This window comes from Triplophysa rosa, linkage group LG21 (assembly GCF_024868665.1).
Source record: "Triplophysa rosa linkage group LG21, Trosa_1v2, whole genome shotgun sequence".
Classification (NCBI taxonomy): domain Eukaryota; kingdom Metazoa; phylum Chordata; class Actinopteri; order Cypriniformes; family Nemacheilidae; genus Triplophysa; species Triplophysa rosa.
Genome location: NC_079910.1, coordinates 1,211,187 through 1,238,122, shown reverse-complemented (window position 1 = coordinate 1,238,122; position 26,936 = coordinate 1,211,187). Strand labels below are relative to the sequence as shown.

At 42.0% G+C, this 26,936-nt stretch overlaps 3 protein-coding genes across 3 annotated transcripts in view; 1 reads left to right on the top strand and 2 right to left on the bottom strand.

Annotated features, from left to right (window-relative positions):
- The window catches only part of ddah1 (dimethylarginine dimethylaminohydrolase 1), a 37,879-nt gene extending 23,400 nt beyond the window's left edge, over positions 1 to 14,479 (bottom strand). The window contains exon 1 of the mRNA XM_057319339.1: positions 13,921 to 14,479. Within this exon, the coding sequence (XP_057175322.1) occupies positions 13,921 to 14,214 (294 nt within the window). The 5' untranslated portion in view covers positions 14,215 to 14,479. The remainder of the gene's footprint in view (positions 1 to 13,920) is intronic.
- A 5,037-nt stretch (positions 14,480 to 19,516) lies between these two features.
- Positions 19,517 to 22,047, top strand: ccn1 (cellular communication network factor 1). The gene is made up of 5 exons (XM_057319338.1): positions 19,517 to 19,708; positions 20,103 to 20,316; positions 20,430 to 20,762; positions 20,851 to 21,047; positions 21,138 to 22,047. Exons 1-5 carry the CDS (start codon positions 19,661 to 19,663, stop codon positions 21,438 to 21,440), a joined length of 1,095 nt encoding a protein of 364 aa, XP_057175321.1. The 5' UTR covers positions 19,517 to 19,660; the 3' UTR covers positions 21,441 to 22,047.
- Positions 22,048 to 22,121: 74 nt separating this feature from the next.
- The window catches only part of znhit6 (zinc finger HIT-type containing 6), a 25,274-nt gene continuing 20,459 nt past the window's right edge, over positions 22,122 to 26,936 (bottom strand). Inside the window, exon 10 of the mRNA XM_057319340.1 lies at positions 22,122 to 23,295. Within this exon, the coding sequence (XP_057175323.1) occupies positions 23,267 to 23,295 (29 nt within the window). The 3' untranslated portion in view covers positions 22,122 to 23,266. The remainder of the gene's footprint in view (positions 23,296 to 26,936) is intronic.

Below are 26,936 nucleotides of genomic sequence, written 5' to 3'. Positions count from 1 at the left end.
TCTGTCTGTCTCGCCGCTTCTGACTGTCTGTCTTCCTACGTCTGTCTCTATCTCAATGGTTCTCCTCCTGCCAGTCTCTCCATCTCTGTCTCTCTCCCTCTATGTGTCTCTAAAAGAAAGAACAACACTTCTCGCTTGTAAAGTAAGAAGCATTCATTGTGCTCAGTATTTGTTGCTTTCATTTGGGTCAAGCACACACACACATCAGTTCGATCAACATTGGATGTTGATAAAATAAACACACACACAGTTTATAACCCAATGAGGAGAGCAGTGACCCTTACTCCAGTGCAGGGTCACAGAAACACACCCCACCCGTATCCAACAACACTGTCATAAAACTACACAAACACTATCACAATTCAGGCCAACACACACAGTTCTTTTATGAACAATATTCTTAACAACAGTAAACCTGGTTCTACAGGACCAGAGCAGTGTGACTGACACATCAAGTGACCAATCACAGGCATTCAATAGATGTTCATTACTGGATCGATATGGAAATAATGAAACCGCATTAACAAATGATTCCTGCAAACAATAACATAGAACACCTGTGAAGACAAAGAGGAGGTTTCGTCCAGGATATTCTGAGCTACAGAAGTGTGTAAAACTCAACTCATAAATCTCTTTTCACGGCCATGGTCCAAATCTGTCAGTTGTGGAGTTGTTTCTGAGAAGAACACATTGTGGTAGTCTGGGAATCTGTAAACACAACTTTCCCGACAAAGCACTGATATAAATTTGTGGATGCTGACTCACACAAATCACATCATACCAACCAATCAGATTTCAGTTTGAAAAAATCTCCTTCCATGTTTGTGTTCAAAATGCAAAACTATAACAAACCTGCAAGCCGGACAGATGCATATAACATTTACACAGACGACGTTCATTCCGCTCGTGTTTCATGAATGAGAGTTGATGTGACTAAAGCCAGACGATGATGAAAATATAAACACTCGTCCGCTTTAAACAGATCGGGGGGGGTTTACTTTTCTGATTAGATGCAATGGAAAAGACTGACATCATAAATATGACACTACTGCATTATGAAACGAACAAAAACATGACGTGATGTAATCGAAACGCAAAACAAACACGGCCAGCTTTAGATCACAGCGACCACAAATGAATCCTGTGTGTTGCGTGTCGGTGTCTAGCAGACAACAGACGGACGAATGATAGTAAATCAGCATCATTACTCATTCATAAAAACACGGGATTGACTTCAGCTGTCCGTTACCACGACAACCGCATCTGCATCCTAAAATATTGTGGAGCGTCGTTCACAGCAAAACAAAACATCCGTCACCATCCCTGTCCCTTCAAACCAGCGTGATATTCCCTCGTCTTCACAAAACTGAAGATAACAACAGATTACAATATTTCTGTTGCCTGCACACGTGTGACTTTATAAACCCGAAGCGTGCTAAGCAGGAACGTATGTCAATAGCACCTGTTTGCATTCTGACATTCACACGACAGCTAAAAAAGAAGCCGAGTTAAAGACGGAACGTTTTATGGCGGCAACATCATAAACCAAACGACACTCGGTCAGACGGGCCTCTTTTACAACCCCGCTCGCTTCTACAGAGACGAGGTCAACAACTATAATTCACCTTTACAGTTTACCGCAGTATTTGTGTTCCTTCAGAATCGACCCCGTGACCTTTGTGTTGCTAACATAGCGCTTTACCAACTGAGCTACAATAAACACATCCATCGCACATCCTTCAGATGCTTCGCCTACCCAGAGAACATCATAAAGGTTGTTGGAACGCATCCTTCAGCACCTTACATGGCTAACAGCACGTTGCGGTGAAGAGGATGCTGCCGGTGATGTCATCCATGATGTCACTGCTGGGCTTTGAAGGGTCATGACATGTGATGCACGTTTTTGCCGTGTGAGACATAGTCAGCATTCATGAGCGGGACGACACCCGCCTGTGACCTTTCTGTAGTGTTAGATATTGTGGAGAGTTGAAGAACGGGACTCTTCCCTTTTCATAATGCCTGGTATGATTTCAGAGAAAATGTTTGATGTTGTTTGACTTGAAAGGATGTAATGTAACCTGGAATTTTGTGTTTCAAACCTTACGAGAGGGGTCATAAAAAACCGGCCAACTGATATGATCCTAATGATGGTTTCTTCGTTTTATTTAATAGAGAATAAATAGCGCATATTTTGTATATTCTACACACTTCGCACATAACAACAAAAGCAAGAGTTTTCAGACATCAGCAGGATTCGAGTGTTATGTAACCTCCGCTCCTCTGGGAATCGTCTCCGTCCATCTGTGAAAGATTTCTGCATTCATATCAAGATCGAGTGCAGACGCAGACGCAGACGCAGACGTTTCCTCACATGAACGGTATGCATGCAGAGGTGCAGCGTGGGACACGCCTCGGGCATGATCACACAGGTGCATGCTGGGACGGAGAACCCACGGCCATCAAACTGCTGTGTTGCTCAACTGCGTTCAAACCAACGGAGAAAAACAATTAAAGAACGACAGCGGAAAATCCCAGACGCTGAAAGAGAAAGAAGACGAGACGCAGACGTGTGTACGGCCATCAAAATGTGTGTTTTTCCAGCGTGAATGTTTCTGTCATTATCATTCTTGAAGTAGCTTGTGTTTGAGGTAACGTTGAGAACTCCAGACGGTGCTGATGGAGAAAACAGCAGGCCTCCGCGAGTTAGAAATGCTACAGTGAAGGGGGCCGGGAGAGTGGGGGGCGCACGGATGGATTTGCTTTAAAAGTAAAGTGCAAAACATCTGCCTCACTATAGATACTAACAAAAAATTTGCAAAATGTACTGATTTTAGTTATTTGTTGTCATTGCATGTTGAACTGGAATATAAGAAAGTTCTAAGAAATGACACACTTCACCTTTAAGAGGGTATCGTGCATGCGGTGGGTGATGTCATCCAGTGCACACAGGTCACAGGGGAAACACTGACATCACCTCATGATCTGAGGACACACACACACATGCCAGAGGGAACATGTGTGTTCTGTTTATGGACGCTGATGAGCCGGTGATGTCATGCACACACCATGTGTTATAGTCATAACTCAGAGAATGTTAGAGATGCACAACCGTGCACACACACAAAAGCGCACACACACACACACACATGCACACACACGCGTAAACACACACACACAAGCGCACACACACACACATACCAGCACGCACACACGCAAACACGCGCACACACGCAAACACACACGCAAGCACACACACACGCAAGCACACACACACAAGCGCTCGCACGCACGCACACAGACACACACACACACACACAAGCACACACAATCACTCACAATCACTCAAATCTAGATTGATTTTTCTCTTTAGAAAAGGCCCCAATCAAACATCATCCCTCATCTTGTTAAATGAGTGGAAACATTGATGTAAACATCACTTTTACTGTCATCTACTGCATTAAACACTTCAAATCTAAACACCATAAATGAAATACAAAAAAAAAACAGTTTGAAGCTTTTTACAAACCACAGACACACACCATTGAACACACATCAGAGAGAACCCACACACACACTTATGCAGTTTCTTAGCATGTGACTGAACACTAACACAGACACACACGCTCTTACAATCACACAGTCACAGGTGGAATATTCACACATGCGTGATGAAGCCAACCTTGACTTATCAAAGCATGTTGTGTGTGTGTGTGTGTGTGTGTGTGCGCACACTGACATTATGAAATATGTGTTATATGTATGAAAGAGAGGTGGTGCAGTTCATGTGTTGTACTGGTCTAATAAACACGTGGGTGTCTTACTGTGTCCCTGCACTACATTACAAGACAAGAGGTCAAAGGTCAAAGGGCATGCATATTTTTTGTATGTGTTTGAGCTACCTGTCTAAATCACACCTCATAGACCCCCTCCCCCCACCACACACACACATGTCTGGTTTACTATCTCCGTGGGGACAGTCCATAGGCGTAATGTTTTTTATACTGTACAAACTGTATATTCTATCCCCTATCCCTAACCCTATCCCTAAACCTAAAGATCATAGAACACTTTTTGCATTTTTAGATTTTTAAAAAATATTGTTCTGTACAATTTATTAGCTTTTTTGCCCATGAGGACCTCAATTTTGGTCCCCACGGTGACACGAGTCCCCATGTGTTGGTGTGCATTCAGGTTTAGGTCCCCACCGGGATATACAAACATGAACACACACACACACACACACAGGCCGGGTGTGGTCTGCACATCAGGAATGTCACAGGAATAATCAAACCGTCAGGAATGTCAAAGCGAGCCGTCCGGATCACACGCTCAATTTTTCGCACAGACGTGACAGCGGTGCAGACTGACAGCGGGTCACTTCCGAACAGGATGAGTTCCAGCAGAACCGTCCTGCGTCTGAACACTGTCTAGTCAAAACAAAGAGCCGTACTGTGTGGTTTGAATTAAACGCCAGCGCTGAAGTTCTCAGAGACTTGCGCGGGACACTTCTGACTTTCTCTCTCTCATGAGCGCTCTGCATCCTATCCGCTTGACGTCACACACCACCACATATGGAAGGTCATACACTGTTTCCGGGTCCAAATGCTCAATAAGATGCTATAGGCAAACAACAACAAAATGCTAATATACGCTCATGGCGAGCTTTAAAACTAACCGCGATCCTAACCTTTATTTTCATAACGAAATCCCACATGGCCAGCCAGCCATTTATATTTCGTAATTTATTCAAATATTGATGTCAGAGATTCAGTGAGCCTGGTGACTGTAGTGTATACTTCGAGTTAATACGTAATGTTTCGCTTAAATATGCAATTTGAGTAAACAGTGCTCATAAACAGCTGTTTAAGCTGTAGCCCGGCTTGAAATTAATAGATGCTTGGACCTGAAACGGTATTCCTCACTACATCTGATCTGAGTCTCATCCAAACAAGCTCTGAGGCCATAAGAAAGACAAATAACAGCTCTCTTAAACATCTCAAGCATTTCTCCTAGACATTATTGAGATTCAATGGAGAGCAAATAGACTTCTCAGATATTTCTCCTGAGAAAGAGTCAGAAATGTCACAAACGTCTCTGTCATTAGCGTTTGAGAAGTCTTACTCCGGTTATGCTTAATAAGCTGATAATGTGTAAGGTCATGTAAATGCGTAAAACGGTTTATTTTAGCGGGGAAAGCTCATAAACGGCGTAAACAAAACATGCTCGGCAGAGGTCGTTTTTTGCCCATTACTCCGATTTCGCGCTGCATGTAAACGCCTTTACCGGTTTTCTCTCAGTTTCGTTTGTGTGCGCATGTCTGACAGCGCAATAGTAAAAGTCCCAGAGGGAAGCAATAGTAAAATAACTTATAAAAGTCCACTCTGGAATCATGCAGTTGATGTAGAAACGTCAAAACAAAAAACTATTGTTGCATATGCAAGTACTGCGGACATGAGAAGAGATATAAAACTACAGCTTCTGACCGTTTTCCCGCTGCTTTTTTTATTACTAAACAGACTATCGATGGTGACGGCACTGCACGCGAGAAACCCGGCAAGGCTCAAACTTCCATGTAAACGCTGTTTTCTGCATAGCCGGTTTTTTACTATGCATGCAAACACGTAAAAACAAGTTTCTTTTATGAGCTGATTTTTGATAGATATCCCTTTATTTTGTTCGTGTAAACACACTCAATGTGTCAAACTGAGCTCAGATTTGTCAAGTCTGCAATCAAAAGTCAATATTATTGAAGATCCCAATATGAACTCTAACATTTCTCATCAAATTTACTCAAATCCAGATTATTTAACCTCGACTATCCATATTTATCTACACCTTCATATTCTTCATGTGTTTCAACAATCACACTCTCATTTGATTCTCTTTCTTATAAAACATTTTAGAAGAAACATCTGAGAATCTTCTGAGCTATGAAAGAGAAACTTAATCTTACACACACTGAGATCTTTCCTTTGAAATGGAACTCCTGTCAGTATTATAAACTCATAAAATAACTCATAAAAGAGATTACACCTTTAAAGGTCTCAATCAGGTGTGTTTTTCCCATCAGTCTTGAGTTCCGTGTTATTTCGGGATGTAAAGCGGTAAATTGATTTGATGTTATGGCGTCATCAGGATGATGAAACACTGCCAAAGTTCTTCAGAAACATACGCCTCATTGAGTTCTCCAGAATAAAGAGATGACCAACAAGATTACAGCTAACACTTACCAGCAACTTTCTCTTCAATAAAAAACTTTCACATACTAAATATGTTCACAAAATTCCTGTTGCGCGCAACAAAACTTTCTTCACTAAACCAAAGCTTCCACATCAGCTCATCATGAAAAGAATTCAATCCACCAGCCACTATAATACCAACAAGAAATGTCCTGAATCTCCAGGAATCTTTTCATCTTCACTATTAGAAACAGGCAGCGTTTGAAGATGAGGGCACATCACGCAAGCTGTCCATGTTGGCATCTGTTTCATTTTCACTTGTTTTTAAGTGACACACACATTTGTGGATAAACAACATCTGAAGACAACAACAAGTGATACGGTAAGTATTTTTCTTATCCAATGAAAAGTTTATTAGCCTGTTTATTTTGCTGTCTAAACTACACATGATTCAGCTTGAGACTCTTCACAAACTCATGTTTGGATTACTACCGGTGCACCGGGGACTTGGTTTAGGATCAACCACACCCGCATGGTGAAAAGCGACACCAAAGGAACAGCATCACCTGGTGGTGGAGGAGGTTCGTCATCAAGAGGAAGCTAGCAGATGCGCCAGAGCGGTCTCTCAAGCCCAGCAAGGCCATTGGATGAGGTGGGAAGGCATTGAACGGCGCAAAATCACTTGGAGTGAGCTGTGGAGAATGGAAGATTTATCGTAGAGCTACATATGATGTGCTGCCTTCACCAACAAATCTGCACGTTTGGTGTGGACAGGATCCAGCCTGCCACCTATGTGCAGCTCCAGCAAACCTTAAACATATTCTTGTGGGTTGTAAGAAGAGCTTGACACAAGGGAGATATGTGTGGCGCCACAATCAAGTACTAAATTGCTTGGCTGCAGCAGTAGAGACCAAGAGAGTGTCAGCAAACGCCATCCCCCAAAACGGCAAGGCTATCTCGCTAAAAAGGCAACCCTTTATTCGGGAGGGTCAGAAAACGTGGTCCCCAGATTCAGGTCTGCTGAGTATAGCCAGGGATTTGAAAATGCGAGCTGATTTAAACCACAGACTAAGGCAGCATGTATACTACCGCGTTTTCCTTTACAAACGCATCACTCTTGCTACGGCTACGCCTGGCATTTACACTACTCCGGAGTTTTCAACCCCCGAACACGGAGACTTTTGGAAACACTGCAGACCCCGTTTTAGTTTGAAAACTTTTGGGTTGCGTTTCTGTGTAAATGGACGAAAATAGAATACACATGCGTGGTTGCCCACATTCGCTTACTGATTGAGTCATCTGTATCATTGCGTTTGCTTCCCTGATTCGTTAAGCCCCGGTCATATGAGCCATTACGCTACCTGAAGGCGACAACGACCAGCCTCGCAAGGACCGTGTAAACAACAGCCTTGTTTAACTCCAAGCTGTGATGCGTACACGGATCGACACGGTGACATTACAGCAACGCGAGAGAGAATCGAGAGCCGTATGCTTTTAAATAGCTCACTCAGTACTGCGATGTCATCCGTCGATCGGTCTGCGTGGCACCGGATGAAATCAAACAAGCCTAATAACATGGATTACCTCATAGACGTCCTTGCTTTCCCTCGCCATCGTGTTCATTTTGTACTGGTCGGTCTGTGACTAGTAACCAACTCATCAAAAACTAACTTTTGTATGCCCATACAACCGTTTACATTTGTTCACGCATGCCCAGCGTGTCTGAATGGTCATGCGTTTTCAGTAGTGTAGTGTAAACACAGATTTTTCTGAAACGCATGTGGAAACGATAGTACAAACGAGGATTGTTTTCGTATGACCACGGGCTAATGTAAACACCACCTTACTTTCCCCTTGGAAATCGCAGCGACCAATCTGCGGCCGGTTCTGTGGTCCAGCTCCAGTAGGACAGTCATCATAGTTGAGTTGACTGTACCTTGGGAAGAGGCCATTAACGAAGCATTTGAAAGAAAGAATCTCCCGTATGCCTACTTCGGGGATGGACAGCAAAAGTGTTCCCTGTGGAAGGGGGTTGCAGGGGCTTTGTTTCCAATTCCACTACAAGACTGCTTAAGGAAGTGGGGATCAGAGGACAGGCCCAACGGACAGTAGACAAAGAATTTGCCACTGTTGCTGAGAGAAGCAGCCACTGGCTATGGTTGAAACAGAAGGATACAAAATGGGCTGCCAAATGACCACATAATAAAATGGTGTTGTATGTTGTAATGGTATGCTGGGGGCTCTGAGCATGCATTAACGGTGCCAGTGGGGCTATAACAGCCTTAGCCAACGGGTGATGACCTGCGACCTCCATCGTCAAATTTATTTCAAGTACATTCTGATTTAGTATTCTGATAGTTTTCCTAATAAACAGCAACATGACATTAAAATTCCCCCTATGGATGTCTGTCTTATAAAAAAAGTATTTTTAGAAACTGGCTCCACCAAAACACGTTTTTTTTCCATTGAGGTCACCCGTCGCCCATCAACCATCAGACTCTATTCTGGTACACAACACCTACTTTATACAATCCAATTCATTCCCAGTGAATAAAATAACATCCCGCCCTGCCTCACTGGAAATCAAACTGTTCACTGTTATTCAGAAAAACAGAATATATGGGTGGAGTCAAATAGTAATATCTGATGACATCACAGTCTAATACTGACAAACCGGCCACATCTTGATTAAAGTCCTGTATTCACATTCACACTCTTCTGATTTGATTTGTGCAGGAGAGATCTGTCACGCGGTGACCAGACCAACCTCTATCTATCTCTCTCTCTCACTCTCTCTCTCTCTCTCTCTCTCACTCTCTCACACACACACACAGAAAATTGCCATCTCTCTTTTCCCCCAAAGGCACCGAGGGACTCTTTGTATCATGAAAATGTGCTCTTCATTTTGTCCTAAACTCCATTCAAACGACACACTGGGATGCCATGACCTACATAACTCGATCCCACTGTCATTGACAGACACAATATCTGTCTGATGAATCAAGTCCTGAAACTCTGTCGACCTACACTGAGTATTTCATACTAGCAGATATGTTTAAACAAATAACACAAAAGAAGATATTTTGAAGAAGGTTTGTAACCGAACAGTGCTGGCCCCCGTTCACTTCTATTCTATGGACACAAAGCCAATGCAAGTGAACAAGGTCTAGTTAACAACATTCTTCAAAATATCTTTTGTGTTCTGCCGAAGAAAGAAAGTCATACAGGTTTAAAATGACAACAGGGTGAGTAAATGATGACAACGCTGGACGTGGTTCTCACTCCACATCGCCATTGGTGCAATTTAGCTTGTGTATTTTGGCTTTATAAATACAACAGAGATTTGACTTCAATACCTCAATGACCACATTTACATGGACGTCAGTAATCGAATGATTTGCCTTATTCGGAGTAAGCTAATATTACGATTAAGGTGTTTATTAGGGATGTAACAATATCAAAATCTCACTGTACGATAATACCTCGGTGTAACGTCCACGGTATTGTATTTATTACAAAATGGCTTGGAAACGTGCCATAAGCACCATCTTGTCACTGTTCATCCTCACTGTTGCTTAGAGGTATGAGTTATAGTATGAGATGGGTCAAATGACCCAAAACTCCCTTTTATAAAATAAAATACCTGCATCAGATGGAACTTGTCAAAGCTAACATCCATTATTTTTTCTAACATTCGCTATGTTAGGCCCGGAAGACCTATCGTTTCATTCAGTCATGTGACCACGATAATATTGAGACAGTTTTTCTATTGCGATAACACGATATCGATAATATTGTTACATCCCTGGTGTTTACATGAGTTGCTTTAAGAATATACCTTTCATGTTCCTGTTTTACATGTTACACTACATAGTTCAAGTAATGGCATACGTCATTACATCCCTAAGCGCCGCTGTTCAATGTTCCCTCCTCAACAAACAGTTCGGCTTCGCCATGGTACCACATACAGTTTTTGGTGTTGCATTCATTTTCTAGAATTGTTGCATCTTTCTTGTTTCCCGTTCGGACCAAAATTGTTCTTTCTTGCTTGAAGTCATGTTGTTTGCCGTTAAACGAAACGGCTGTCTACTGCCGTGCGTGTGTGTAACCTGTCGCAAAGTGCCGCAAAAGTTCCTACGCGCCGGTAATACTGTGATTAGGCGTGTACATGTCTATACCACACTTCCATAACGCCACTAAAATAGGAGTACTCCACCCGTCTTAATTCCATTTGTGTTTACTACGATTATGAGTTTAGACGGATTAAGCTAATCACAAAGCTCTGTTTACATGGTCCATTCTTAATCAGAGTATTGTCTTAATCGTGTTAATATCGGATTATTGTTGTCCCTGTAAACGTGGTCATTGTCACTTCAGAGTTAAACCAAAGGTATTAATATGAACAAGATGCGCCATGCACTGCCGTTACAATGAATGGCGTAACGCTCCAGTAAAACGAGCCAATTGTCAATCAGTAACGACTGACGATTCTCTTGGGCGGGGCTCTCGTGAGGCGTTTGCCAGCCTGTGCGCAGGCGCAGTAGATGAGGACATCGAAAAAGGTGATTTTTAGCGCAATTTAAGCTTAGCAAACTGAAGTTATGATACAATTCGCAACAGGTTTAATTATTGATCGGAAATATGTTGTTTCATTGTGAATTTTGCCAGCAATTTTAGAAATATCTGCCTTCCCCTATTCCAGTAGACAGGACTGTGGACTTGCTATGATGTAAATAACTGTCCAGAGGTATTGCAAACATGGCCCGGCTTCCGTAAACGGACTTTGTTTAAACACACAGATCACATCTAAAACATGCGATGTGAATAATCACAGATGTGATCAGATATGATCAATATTCCAAATTCAATTCAAAAGATTATTTTATTCCTATAAGAAAATAATTGTCTAACTAGATTTGGCGTCGGCATGATGGACGGATGCTGTGTGTGGTTGTCAAGGCGTTGCTATGCAGTTGCATGGGTTTCTGGTCCAAGACCTCTCCAAGTCTCTGATTTCTGGGCTAGTTGCACAAGAACTGCACAAGTTACAGTTTACCGTAGTAAAACTCTACAGTGCTGTCTAACCCTTCTGTCCAACAGGTGTAGGTCAAATTAATCAGAGTCTCATTTATGTCACTGTTTAGGTCAAAGTTCAGTGTTCAAATCACTTCATAAATTTAACCTATAAGAGAATTTTGCAAACAGCATTTATGAACACAGATACTCCAGTTTTACCCCAAAAAGAGAGACAGCGTCACAAACTGCTACAAAACACTCAAAAACCTTTAACCTAAACCACATAAACTGGTCAAATGTGAGGTGAACAGCAGATATGTCTGCTTAAGACAAACAGACTCAATCACGTATAGAAAGAAAACCGTACATTATATAACACAAACACACACAACTCCAACACACAATTTCACATCACTGCACTTTAGGAAGTGTCAGAACCGAACCGAACTCTGTCAAAAGAATTTCAAAGATTTTTAATTTGCCAAATAACTTCATCCACAGACATGTTGGTAGTGTGCCAGACTGCCGTGTCAGGGTACAATAACTGCCCTCGAGCTGAATTAAATGATTCTGTGACCACTAGGGATGGGCGATATTATATCGTTTGCGATATACCGGTAGAAATTCCCCACACAATAGGAATTAGTCTTCCCGCGATATAAACGATAAATTCTAGTTGATGACATATTTCTTTGTGAGACCCATTCACAGCTCATATGTGAAGCGAAAACATATAGCGGTATAGCGGAGGGCGGACGTGAAGCTGAGAAAGAATTTGCACTAAAAGACGAGCTCTAAATCTCGTTTAGGTTGGCACTGTAGATGCATCCGAGTTCATGTTTAGTTTCACTTTCGTTTTATTTAATTTGTTTGTTAAGTATTCGTTGATAGTCATAATATGTTACATCACAACATTTAGTTTGGCTAAAAGTATTTATTTAAACATTCGTTAGATGTTATATTTCATTAGATTTCTTTTATCCGCATTTTTCTGTTCTCTTTCTGTAGCGCGAGTCATAGACAGATTCAGTGTATGTTGCTGTGAGAAGAGAAGGTTCACACAGTTCAAGAGAGAGTGATTGACAGCGTGATGCGATCGATCGTTTCCTCCCAACAATAGAATATATACAGTTTTAGGTATGACATGATGTGTTTATTGAGCTTTAGTTCATTTAACTTTTCTTTACTTCAACCTTTTGAAGTCGAATCTCACTATTATATTTTATATTTACAAAAATACTGTATGTATATTTTAGGAGCTGTTTGATTTGGGGTAAGTTTTACTTTTTGATAATATTTGTTTTTCTGAGGGTCTAGACTACATGCAGCTACTATCACTTGACGCAAAAAATAGCGGTGGATGGCGTTATGGATATATCGTCATTTTTATCGTTATCGCAACAAATACCAGGAATTATCGTGATAGAGTTTTAGGGCTATATCTCCCATCCCTAGTGACCACAAATATACCACATGAACACAGTGATATACACGCTAAACTTACTAAACACAGGCGAGAAGTCTCTAATAAACACACTCTAATAACTGTAACCATATCATGGGGTTTTTCATATGCATTATGTGGAGTGGAACTCAGCTCAACAACACACAAAACAGCAAAAAAACAAAACAGCACAAATAAAAACACGCACGGTCTGATAGTTAGACACCTAAAAGAGTGCTTCCCCAAAAATCATGTCAAACTTTACTCGAGAAGGTCAGAAATACTGGTTTGAAACAACAAGATATGATTGTCCTTTTTGTGTAAAATACTCCTTTAAGGTGCAAAATAATACTACATCTGGACTCCAAATTAACATGAAAACAACTTATTACAGAAAAAAACTATTTCATATATTATTGAGATTTTACATCAGTGCATTAAGTTCTTTTGAATGAAAATATATTCACATACTCAGTGAGAAACTGTGAATCAATTCCAACTTTCCAAAGAGAAACAACATGATGCACAATTGAGTACCTCAGAGATGACGTATTTTTGTGTTCAAACCCCGGAAGCAAGTTAGAATTTTAGGACTTCCGGTTCCATCGCCCCAAAGTCTATGGGTTTTTTGTAAATCTCCTAAAATAAGATCTGTAGCTAACAAAACCTCTAAATACTTTCACGTTTTATTCTATGACATAAAACACAGCAATTATAACCCGCTTGTGTTTTTTTAAAGCCTTATTGTGTCTTAAAAACGGTGGTTGCTAACCAGTTGCTAAAAGCGACTACTTCCTTTGGCGGGGACGTCATCGCGCATATAAAGTTCACAAATAATGCAACATGGGCACAAATGTCTTAAAACCTAGATAAGGTTCCAATCACAGAGTATACTTACCAGGGAACACATTTTTAATACAGTTTGAAAGGGTTGTCTGAAAGAGTTGTCGGAGGCTTGGTGGTGGTGACGTTGATATCGAGCGAACTTAAGTGTTGTCTGTTTATAGCATCGTTAGCTTTTTACTTCTGCAGATTGTATTTCGGCTTCAAAGGTAACAAATTAAAAAGTAGTAACCATTGGGAGTTTACCATTTCCACGGTTAGGTTGAACTGTGGTTATAGTGGTGAGGTCACAGTAAATCTGAGGTAATGTTCGTAAGGGACATGTGAATGTAATAGTATGTTTCAGTGAATGACAGAGAGTCATGGACTTGTGTTTATAATGTCAAGTGCAGCATTCTTGTGCATGGAAAGCAAAGTTTTGGGTTTGGGTCACTGTACCTCCCCGCGTCTGCTCTCGGCTCCTGGTCTGGTGATGAGCGCGGTGTCACCGCACACAACCGCAGCATCCTCCACGAACACGCAGTCCGGTAGCGTCTCCTCCGCGGGCAGCTCGATCACCTCCAGCCCGAGCCGGTGCTTCAGAACCGTCACGTACTCCTCGTGTTCCTGCTGGGCTTTCACCGGGTCCACCTCCAGATTATCCGTCCTCAGGGCTTCCGTGGCCAGAGACCGAGGAACCGCTCGAACCACGGCGTGCGTAAAGCTCCCGAACCCGGCCATCAGCTCGGCCATGTTTCCGTTCCGCGCGCCTTTCCTTCGCTTTAAACTCACAATTCACCAGCGTGAACGAGTCGAGGTGGTCTCACACAGCCGCACAGTCCCAAAACTCTGCGCGTTTTGCTGTTTTGTTTTGTTTGTTTGTTGTTGTTTTTCCTGGTTGCGCGTCCGCACGCTGACAGCTCGAGCTCTGAACGGGCGACAGAAGGGCGGCTGTGACGTCACTGGCTCTCCGGACCAGCCGATTACGCACTTTAATTTCTCTTAACAATTTTTCGACAAAGAATATTTTCTAAAAATATATATAATACAACTATATCAAATAATTGTGTATACCATAATAAATATAAACACTTTTATTTAGGCTATGTTTGTATAAATATGTTTTTACATCAGGCTATTACAAAAAACTATACACAAAATGAACACTGGAGCTGGCGCGTTTCATCTGTCAGCACTCTATTGCGAAATACTTCACCACGAGGTTTTAAACTTTAAACTAATGTTTTACAAAACCATGAATTCCCTTGACTGAAGGACAGTCACACAAGCGTTTGCTAATGTATGCTAAGAGACATTTTTCTGACGACACATTTCTGTTGGCTCTGTCCCGGCCCCTCCTCCAGACCTCCACCTCCCGGAACAAAGAGCAGATATCCGCCCCACGTGATCCTCCCCCTGCGCGCACTGTTACCCCCACCGAGCACCTCAACAACATCTCATTACCTGAGAGACACCTGCACGGATGAAACTAAACCTTCACAACACGAAATAGACAGTAAATGAAATAAATAAATGTAATAACGTGAAATGTTATCAGCTGGGGTCAGGCACGCAGGAAATCCCAGCTCAAGAATTTTGTCCATTTTTAGAAGGAATTCCGTGGCCGGTGTCATACTGTGTGTGTGTGTGTGTGTGTGTGTTTAAAGCTGGAATTCCTCTTCTCTATGGACATTCCTGTGTCTTTCCATCTTTCCGTTGAGCCTGGCTGGAAATCATTCTCCAGACATCCTTGAGTACATTCCTCCACACCCCAGGAACAAAGTTTGTCTTTTCTCGTTCCAGATCCACTCAATTATCCAGACTGGTCTAAACATTCCCGGAGCTCCACATTCCATTCTCTCATTCCGCCCCCCCAACCCCTCCTGAGCTCCGTTTTTCCATTCCTCCGGCTTTCCCCTCGGAGAGGAAATATGTGGGTTTAGGTGAGGAGAGCGGCTGCTAGCACACACCTGCCTCACAGACATGAGCCCTATAAAAGATGAATGAAGTCTGAAGAGCTTCAAAGACGTTTCAGATCTGGTTTTCATCAACAAAACACATTTTGCAAAAACACTCTGATCACATTATATAAGTACAACAGCAAAAAAAACATTTGTTCGTATTTATTAGCTATAATGATGAACTTTATTTTAATCGAGTCATGTTGTTCATTATGCCAAATGAAGACTGTTTACAGTTGCTAAGCAACAGAACAACTTAGTTTATTATTATAAAGGAATAGTTCGACGAAAAATTGAATTCAATAATTTCCTTTTTTTTACTTACCAATAAAATCCAGCTCTTAAACATATTTACTATGGTAGCCGTATAGTTTCATCCAAAATACTGATGTTATAGTGTTAAAATCCAAATAAATCAATGTGGGACGTCGGCCATTTTACTTTCTGTTAACACAACGTTAATCCCCAATTTTACTGTGGTAACTATAATTGTACTGTGGTATAAATGTTTGTAAAGGACACTTGTGCAAACCCTTCTGCTACCAATTTAAGACCGAAATTCACTGAAACGGAACTTCAGATGTTTTACCAGAGTTTGCGACTTTAAAACACAAAACTGAATCTCTTCTGAACAACATTCCCTGGTGTTTACTGCGTAAACCAGATCCAGACTGCAAACTCAATCAAAGGTTCTTTGCATTGATTGGACGGGCCCAAATCATTCCTAGAGGAAGCAACCTTTCAGATGACCCTAGCAACCATATAGCAATGCCTTAGCAACCACACAGAACTCCTCAGAACACCTTAGCATCTACATCACAATGCACTAGCTACAACAACCACATCTTAGCAACTGCATAGCAACACCCCGGCAACCACCAGGATCACACATGCAGGTGAGTTACCTGCACAGGTAAACAGCACTTTTGTTTCCCACAACAACAACAACAAAAATCTAGCTTTATTTTTGTAAGAATATCTTTTAACTGATGTATGGTGATTCAGACGAGAGGTCCGGAAGAAAGTGAGCGAAATGCTTTCAGCAGCAGCCGAATGTCATCTGTGGCTGTATGACACATCCTGCAGTAAAGCAAACACAGCCTGAGCCGTTCATCATCTCTGGACTTTTACATAATGTCGAAATATGGCTGCAGCTCAAGTCTCCTTCAAGAGTGGGGTCGGATCGGGGGGGTTAAGCCACTGAGTCATGCGTTCGCAATCGATAGTCACCGCCAAACCCACTGTTGTGAGGCGATTCCAAGGGGCTGGAGAAAGCTGATGGAAAATATTATGTTTGCCATTACAAATGAGCTCAAATGAAAGACGCTCTTGTAACCGTTCCTGGATGTGTAATTCCAGAATAGAAAAATGAGGGGTGACTCCACTGGAACACAATGACAGCACTGTTTCCTAAAACCCCGCGCCCCTCTCGTCAGGAGACACGGAGAACCATACGTCTCCAATCGACATGTGCAGGAACAGATGCCAACCGTAACCATGAGCTCATGTTCACACTGTATGCACCCAACGGTCACTCTCTTCAGGGAACACACTACAGTTGACCTCATTAGATCGCTGTTACAACTCAACGCAGGCTACTACTGATATTCAGTACAGTGAATCCAAGTAAAGATGAGTTCTAAAATACCACAAGCTGAGCATTAACGTCATCATTTACTCATTATTCATTAACTTTCTTCTGCAAAGCACAAAAGAAGATGTTATGAAGAACACCAAACAACACTAAACCTCATTGACTTCTATTGTATGAACACAAAACTACTGAGACATTTCTCAGAATATCTTCTTTTGTGTTCAGCTGAAGAAAGCGTCACTCACATGCAGATTTACAAACACATGAGAGAGAATAAGTGATGACAGCATTTTTAATAAGGGTTATCTATATCCCTTTACGCTTTAAAATGTACATGATCAAAAGAGAAGGTCTCGTGCAAACGGATCATCTTGTAATGGCACAGCTCAGCACATCACATCACCATCAAGTGTCACAATCAGTGTTGGGTGTAACTAGTTACTAAGTAATTAGTTACTGTAATTTAATTACTTTCCCCTTGAAAAAGTAAAGTAAGGGATTACTCTTATTTTTTCTGTAATTTAATTACAGTTACTTTTGATGTAATTAAACTAAATACTTTGTGTAATATATGTGTGTGTAATAGTGGAATTGACATCAAAATTCAGAGTCTAACTTTAAAATCTGTGCTTTAATGTATAATTCTCACATTTGTAATAATTTGGTCAGTTAATAAGAGTACTTTATGTAGTTTAATATTATTTATTTAAATGAATTAAAAGAGCCCTTACATGCCTATCCTTGAATCACTTAACTAATCAAGGTTGATATAGGATATAGAAAGTAATTAGTAATAAGTAACTAAATACTTTTTGGAGAGAGTAATTTGTACAGTAATCTGATTACACTTTTGAATATGTAATTAGTAACTAGTAATTAATTACTTTTTGAGAGTAATTTACCCAACACTGGTCACAATCTGGTAAAAATGCCACGAGATCATGTAAACACAATGTACACAACCGAGGTCTTCATACAGCACAAACCTCACTCATAAGAAACTAATAATGGCGACATGTTTTGTTTTGTATTAAGCAAACACAGACAAACAGCCCATGAAGACGCACGAGTTAAAACGCACCTGCGCGTTGACAGGTCGCCAAAGGTCCTCCCATTTCAGATGCCAAACGACCTTCAGGACATCTCGGTCTCCACATGACTCTGTTCGGTTTGAGACGGTAGAAATAACTTTTCAATATTCTCAGGATGTTGCACATTCCCTTTCTCTCACAGTCGGTTTGCTTTGCGTCTGTCCAAGCACCCCTATCGTAATCTCTGAAATTCTGTGGACTGCCACTTATTTGAACCTCACAAAAAACAGTCCACTTTCTTTTTTTAACATCTTATAAGGAAAATCGGATGCCTGTTCCTTTTTCTTTCATTACGTGATAGACAGACAGCATGAATATTAAATTAGCTGCTGGAATTTCCTCCATGGAGAGCGCATTTAAGCACCCTTTAAACTGTCAGGAATGTTTTGTGGTTGAATAACTCCGGCAGAAATGTTAATAATGTAGGCTACTGCCCAGACCAAATATGGTAATATTGTTACGTCTGGAGTCAGGCTTCACATCTGGAGTCACTTAAAGCTGTTGAGTAAAGAGAGAGAGAGACGAAGCCAGCCTAAAATAGAATGCGTAAAGCGTCAGTCCACAGCGTCCCCGAACACTCGCTGAACTTAACATTTACATACTTAAATGTATGTAAATGTACCCTTTGTACCTCTAACAGGAATGGACAAGAAGAAAAGTCACGATGACTGTAGATGGATACACTTCCTGATGCGTTTGCCAACCGCGCGAATGCGCGCACACTGTATCAACTTTAGACTATGTGTGATGCGCTCGGAATGAATGCGCGAAACGCCATTAATGGACCCCCCGGGACCCACGACATACTTGTGTGACGAGTAATAAAGCTAATCGTTCACATGACGTTAACAAAAATAGAGCAGGCTAGTAAAGAGTCCGTTGACAGTGTTGGTGCCTCAGCTAAAAATACCAGAGAAAATCTAATGGATTTAATGGTTATAATGTGAAACTATCATGTATTCTACTTTGATGTGTTGGGTTCTGTTGGTGGAATGTTACCTAGTGGATGGGAACCAATAGAACAACATAAAATCCGGCTGGAATAAGACCCAAACAGGGCATTTTGTGATGGTTTTAATGGTAAATTGCAGCTATGGTTCATGTGGTGGCATTTGTAATGAGCCTCTTGAACTTCTTATCATAAGACAACTCTCCGTTATACGCCATCAAAACATTTAAAATGGTCACGCAAATCCAGAAGAAATCAAAGGGTGGAAAGCGAAATATTAAGGGGGAAACGGTACAAAATGTGTTCACTCCGAGGGGAAAATTCATTTAGGAGAAAAAAGGAAAGTTAGACAGGGTGGTGCTTAGCTCGGATGGAAAACGCGCCAAGAAACATTCCGCGCATACTTTGGGAACAGTTCAGCGCCGGTGACGTCAGCGCTCCGCGGTGGTATATAAGGAGGAGCGGAGCGCGTCTCAGCATTCGGAGCGAAGCGCCTTCATACGCGCAGAAACACACCGCCAACGCGACGCCACCGTGACGCGTACCACGAGGACTTAAAACGAGGAATTGTGCCTTTGACACACAGTGTAGAAAGAACGCGAAGATGTTTACTTGGGCTGTTTTCTTCATCGTTATTGCGCACTTTAATGCGGTAAGTTACTTTCATTCTTCATATTCAGACTGTTGTGATGAGGAAGAATACAGACTTCATTTTATCTCTATATAGACGTTTTAATCATATGGTAGTTTTTAAAAGTTGTAATGGTTGGTTGGTATCCTTGCGTCGCGTCTCGCTGCCTTGAGCGTCACTTTTGCATGCCAAATACTTCAAAGCGCGTCTGGAGACCTCTGCGTTTGTCTAGTTTTTTCCTGAACCCAAGCTTACATTCTCTCTCTCTACATTTTGTGAAGCAGTGCCGTTAACCACACAGCTATAGATGTAATATTTATTATTGACACATTCTTAAACAGTTATGCTTGAACACTCATGTTGAATATTTTGTTAGTGACACTCGAGTTACTAACTGCTGTTCTTTTCCATTCAGGTTCTCGCCAGCTGCCCAGCTGTGTGCTCGTGCCCGCCAGAGCTGCCCAAATGCGCGCCCGGAGTCAGTCTGGTGCCGGACGGCTGCGGCTGCTGCAGAGTGTGTGCGAGACAGCTGAATGAAGACTGCAGCAGGACAGAGCCGTGCGACCACACCAAGGGGCTGGAGTGCAACTTTGGGGCCAGCCACGGGGCCACCAGAGGCATCTGCCGAGGTCTGTTTCTCATCACCCGTTATTAGACAGTAAACGAAATGGGAGAAAAGTCCTGCTGCGCGGAAAATGATGCTCGAATTCAAACTAAACTATGCTCTGTGTTTTCTCTACAGCTAAATCAGAAGGCAGACCTTGTGAATACAACAGCAGGATCTATCAGAACGGAGAGAGTTTCCAGCCCAACTGTAAGCACCAGTGCACGTGCATCGACGGGGCGGTGGGATGCATTCCCCTGTGCCCGCAGGAGCTCTCCCTGCCCACGCTGGGCTGTGCCAACCCCAGGCTGGTCAAAGTGCCAGGGCAGTGCTGCGAGGAATGGGTCTGCGACGACGGAAAGCAAAGGGCATCTCCAGACAAGCTGTTTGGCGGCCAGCAGACGGTGGACGATTCTGAGAACGACCTGACCAACAGAAACGAGCTCATCTCTTTCCTCAGGCCTCTGCCCGGTAAGTCTCCCTCTCTATCTGCCTGAAGGACATGTTTTGCACAGATGTGTTCGGGTGGAGTTTTAAACGGCGCGCTCTTCGTCCGCAGCGTTCCGATCGGAGCCGGAATCGAGGAGGTTTGAGAAGTGCATCGTTCAGACCACACCGTGGTCCCGGTGCTCCAAGACCTGCGGCACGGGCATCTCCACCAGAATAACCAACGACAACAGCGAGTGCAAGCTGATGAAGGAGACCCGGATCTGTGAGGTCCGGCCGTGCAGCCAGTCGCCGTACACCAGCCTCAAGGTAAGAGTCCTCCCCGGCCTCCCCTCACAGACCATTGACACCTCCACAAACGCATCAGACTTACCGTTCGTGTTCTCGCTCATTCAACAGAAAGGAAAGAAATGCAACCGCACCAAAAAGTCCACGCGGCCCGTCAAGTTCACCTACGCTGGATGCTCCAGCCTGAAGAAGTACCGGCCCAAGTACTGCGGCTCCTGCGTGGACGGCCGCTGCTGCAGCCCGCAGCAGACCCGCACCATCCGTGTGAAGTTCCGCTGCGACGACGGCGAGACCTTCAACAAGAACGTCATGATGATCGAGTCCTGCAAGTGCACCTACAACTGCTCCCACGGCAACGACGCCTCCTACCCCTTCTACAGACTCTTCAACGACATCCATAAGTTCAGGGACTGAGCGGGGAATCCCGCCACGCCCCCCCGGCGTGATGTCACCGCAGCCTGGCTGAGTGGGAGATGGCGGGCCCGCCCACCGAGAATCATCTCCTGTTGTATCCAGATTCCCACGGAATTACGGACTTACGTTACGCGGACTTTGAAGTGCACTGTTTGCTGAGGCCGCGTCGGCGTTCGGAAAGACTCGCTCCACACTGGAGCAATACCATTAATGGCTTCGTTACGGAGCTTCCTGTAAAGAGAAACCCAATTGTACAATGCGTTTGTTAATATTCAAATGTCCAGTGTATGTTTTGATGTCCAAACAGAAGACCAGACCCAAACTGTAGACTTGTATGTCACGTGCATCGTTTTGACAACTATGAACCTGTTCAACGCCCGCTTAAGAGTTGTTTTTTAGGAACTCTTCAATGTTCGGCAGCTATCGAAATCAAACTCCAATCAAACAAGATTCCCAAACAAATGACTTTACGGTTGAATGAATGTTTTGTTATTATTATTTATCGAAAATGTTGCTTATTTGAACATTGTCATACTGGAATAAAGTGTGCAAATAATCTATGATCTAATTTTATATGTAACAAATAAAAAGATTTATTTATGAATGACATACCTCTCAGTTTCTTTCTTCTACAAAAACCTTCTTGAGAAACACCAGTGAATGTCCAAGAAGGGTTGTTTATGTAACCGATATGAAATACTTTTGGGGAACCGTAATGCTTCTTTTTCCTCCAGACAAATAAAATCTATCAATCACACAGAAACCTGAAAGAATCAAATCTGCCCTACAGTCTCGAGGTTTCAGGTTCTTTTCTTCCACCAACCGTTCCACACGTGTGTTTAATGAGCATTGATCTTATCTTTCGTCTAAGACCTTCGGCTCTGCAGTAATGCATGAAACAGCGTTCTGGAGTGATATATCATCTGCGCCGAGGTTTGGTCCAGGTGAAGGAGATCCAGCTGAGGAATGCAGTGATGGATCACGGCACAGACGCGCTGATGCTTGACAGATGTTGGAATGTATTTGGAAAGCAGCTTGTTTGGTTTCAGGACATTCTGCTAAAAATACGCCACTTCTGAACGAACAGAGATCCCGGAGACAGCGGGACAAGAGGAAAAGAAACACACAGTCACATCTGGAGACGAAGACAAGCACCCTTCAGAGGATGACAAGCCATGCAGACGTTTCCTTGAGATAGGACACGGAAGCCAACACAACTGTCGCTCGACGTCTAAAGTTGGACACATAAATAAAACAGATAACAGTGAAGTTATTTTTCGGTCAAGTCAAGAAATGAAATGTGTGTGACAGATATTTGTTTATCTACAAAGCAATGAGACTTATAAAAAATAAAAGGTCATGACCTATCCTCATGTCATGTCAAACCTGTTTCCTTCGTCTTCAGAACACAAACGAAGATATTTTGATAATCAAACAACACTGAACTCCATTAACTTCCATTGCGTGAACACAAAACCACCCAGACATTTCTCAAAATATCTTCTTTTGTGTTCCACCGAAGAAAGACTCGCATGCAGATTTACAACCACATTAAAATGTGGTTCGGTTTGCTTTGCCTTTAACACCGAGCCAGAATGTGTCTCTGTTCTGAATGTTTGAATTTTGTACCCATTTTTCAGAGACACTGTAATCTAACAGGAATGAAATGTACCTCTCCAAAAATAACCATAAACATGCAGATCAGGATAATAAAACAGAGAGACACACTGACAGCCGGTGTGATTCACTCTTAAAGCAGCTGGGATGTTTTATTTGAACAGTAGTTTCATGTGCATCATTACTGCTCTCCTGAAATCTCTCTGCTCTCAGTAGTCCATCATCCAGACGATGACCCCTAGTGGTCAAACACAGAGCTGACATCACGTCCAGTTACACAATCACAACTATAAGACATCACATTACATTCACAATCTACAGAGAACACAAGTAAAAAGACTCCTCCAATGTATGAAAGTAACATTCAGAAGAGTGATATAAATGACAACCATCTTGAGCAAAGTCAGCAGAGACACGCATGATGTAAAGGGGTGTGTGAGCAGATCTGCCAATGGGGAATTATTACGGTTCAAGGACTTAAAGGAGCGTGACGGAGAACACACACACACACACACACACACACACACTCATGTCACGCAGACAGTGGATGTAAGCAATGAGCGCATGCAGCAGACAGCGTTACATAAGCGTCGATGATGAAGAACTTCATGAACATCAGTCTGTGTCCAGAAAAGTGTTTATTTAATATTTACTCAAACAAACTCCGCCGGCCCTCCACCGAGCCTTTACTGAGCACCTCACGTGTACTCGACACAAAACTGTGTGTGTGACTCATTGTAAAACAGAGTTTCCTGGATGCTGATTGGTCGATTGGCTGTTGATTCAAGACGAAGCATCACTGTTTGCCGTGGGTTTTGTTGCTTAGCAACATCATCAGTGATTTCCGTAAAAAAGAACGTTGCTCTCAATGTATTGTTCAAATAAAAAGCCGACCAGCGTCTAATCTGAACAAACAAAAGACTAGAGGTCAAAGGTCAACAGCTGTATAGATGTGCTCGTGTTGATGTTGAGATGAGGTTTTTAATCCTATTCAAAACACTTGTTTTGTTTACCTGAAAAACACCATAAAAGAGCCACAATCACGCTAGACGTGACTCGGACCTTCCTGCACTGTACAACCTGCCAGATTGCTGAGAAAACTCCCTCACTCTTAATGTTTGATTCAGCGAGCGACACACAAATATCATCCTGAAAATAAACATTTCATTTAGTGTTGTGCAAAAGGGGCACTTTCACATTTTTGGCAGCGTGAGACACAAAAAATGTGTTAAGAAAATTAGAACTGTATTTCATTTGTCCTATTAAAAAACGTGAAGTATCTATTATGGGATAGATCATCTCACACAGTGTGCTCTGGCTGTGTACTGTAGCAGATCGATACAGTAAACTGAACACATCGTAATGGGTTTGAATGAAATGTACATCTGGGAGACGTCTATTTGATGTCTGCAAGACGTATTTTTTCAAATGTATTGTTTGGTCACCTGCAATACGCAGTGTTGGGCAAGTTACTCTGAAAAAGTAATTCATTACTAGTTACTAATGACATAATAGTGTAATTAGATTACTGTACAAATTACTCTCTCCAAAAAGTATTTAATTACTTCCTAAATCCAACATCAACCTTGATTAGTCAAGTGATTCAAGGATAGACGTGAAACGACTCATAATTCATTCAAATAAATATATAAAATTACTCTTATTAACTGACTAAAGTATACAAATGTGGGAAAGATACATTAATGCATACATTTTAAAGTTAGACTTTGAAATTTAATGTCAATTCCACTATTGTATATAGTACACAGTATTTAGTTAAATTACATCCAAAGCAACTGTACTTAAATTACAGAAAAAATTAGAGTAATCCCTTACTTTACTTTTTAAAAGGAAAAGTAATTAAATTACAGTAACTAATTACTTAGTAACTAGTAACACCCAACACTGGCAATACGTCTCAGAGATGTTTCTTGTCTGATGTCATATCTTAAAGATGTATGTACGATGTTTGTGATTCAGAATGTATGCACTGCCTTCTCGAAGACGTTTATCATATGTTTTTCGGACCTTACAGACGTACATGTGCTATCTGAGAACACACAGATACAAACAGCAATAAACACACACCTCACAACAACACAATGGAGACATAACACACATCTGACATCACTCTCAAACACCATACGAGACCTGCAGGAACAACGGTTTATTAAAGAGAGACATATCACATAAATACACAAATGAGCCTCGCTGTCCTGTAAATCACCTCAGATGTGATTCTGCAATGACACTTTATGCTTTAATACATTTTATATAACAGTACATCTGCATGGATGACCAAAAACTGACAAAATAAGAGTCAGTAAGAGGAATGATGTAGTAAAACGGTATAAATCACATTACTACACACATTAGAAATGTAAGAGTTCAGCGGAGGTGAGAATGTGCCGGAGAGTTTGTCTGTATCCATGAACACAGTGTTATGTCACCAGCGTCTCACATCTCTTATCACAGGGTCACATAAACAGCCCATGTTATCACTGTGGCAACAAGTATTGTTATTGTCATTATCTGATGTTATTTCTAAAGCGATATCAAGAATCTGTAGATTATCAGACTCTGTGTTCAGTCCCACAGACAGTTTGATAACTATCACCAATATTAACCTGACCAGAACCTTCGCTGGGAATATCTGCAAGAACGTGACCCTCGCTAGCATAAACATTAGCATTTTCTACATTTACAGTATCTTCATTACTCTGATTCAAACCTTCAACATGCATATCTCTAGCAATGCAACTGTCGCTAGCACAAATATTAGCATTTTCTACATTAGCCTGATTTGATTCATCAACATGGGTGTCTTCAAGAGAGCAACTGTCACTAGCATAAACATTAGCATCTTCCATGTTCATCTGAGACGCACATTCAACCTGGTTATCTCTAGCAATGCAACTGTCGCTAGCACAAATATTAGCATTTTCTACATTAGCCTGATTTGATTCATCAACATGGGTGTCTTCAAGAGAGCAACTGTCACTAGCATAAACATTAGCATCTTTGATGTTCATCTGAGACGCACATTCAACCTGGTTATCTCTAGCAATGCAACTGTCGCTAGCACAAATATTAGCATTTTCTACATTAGCCTGATTTGATTCATCAACATGGGTGTCTTCAGGAGTGCAACTGTTGCTAGCATAAACATTGGCACTCTGTACATCTACACTATCAATGTTCACATCTTTACTGTGCACAACTGCAGGAACATGACCTTCACAAGAATAAATATTAGCATTCTCCCCACCCATGCTATCGCTGATATCAGCATGACTATCAGTTTCAGACTGGATATCTTGAGGAATAAGATGTTGACTAGCAAAACCAGCATTTTCTGTATCTAGGCTATCATGGGTTTTTTCCCTTGTACCATCTGCACAAATGTGACCGTCGCTAGCATAAATGTTGGCGTTTGCTCTGTTCAAGTTCCTGTGCATGTTACCCTGGGCTTCACTTCCACAGATGCTAGCATGAGCACATGATACACCCTCATGCTCAACGGTACATGTTTGACAGGTTTGGGTCTCTATCTCCTCCCTTTCATGAGGATTGTTTCTGACGTCCATACTGAAGCTGCTCAACGTCTCAGTTTGACCACCAACATCTCCAAGAGTCTGAGATACGATCGACCTTTCTTCAGCTCTGCTGTTGATGCTCGGAGGAGAGCCCATGTGACGGTCAATACAAGCTTGAGTCTTCTCTTCATCATCGTCTTCATCACGACGTCCAGGTGCTGTTTTCTCTGTCACAACATCATCTCCATCGCTTTCATCATCATCACTCCGTATTTCCCCGTCCTCCAGCTCATCGGCCTCAGAGATGATCTTTGCTTTCTTTGGCACATGTGAAGAAGCTGTA

Bases quoted from the DNA above. Each gene is read 5' to 3' on its own strand.
- ccn1 (XM_057319338.1), top strand. From the start codon at position 19,661: ATGTTTACTTGGGCTGTTTTCTTCATCGTTATTGCGCACTTTAATGCG. The intron at 20,317-20,429 runs GTCTGTTTCTCA...TTTTCTCTACAG, and splicing joins CACCAGAGGCATCTGCCGAG to CTAAATCAGAAGGCAGACCT. The intron at 20,763-20,850 runs GTAAGTCTCCCT...CTTCGTCCGCAG, and splicing joins TTTCCTCAGGCCTCTGCCCG to CGTTCCGATCGGAGCCGGAA.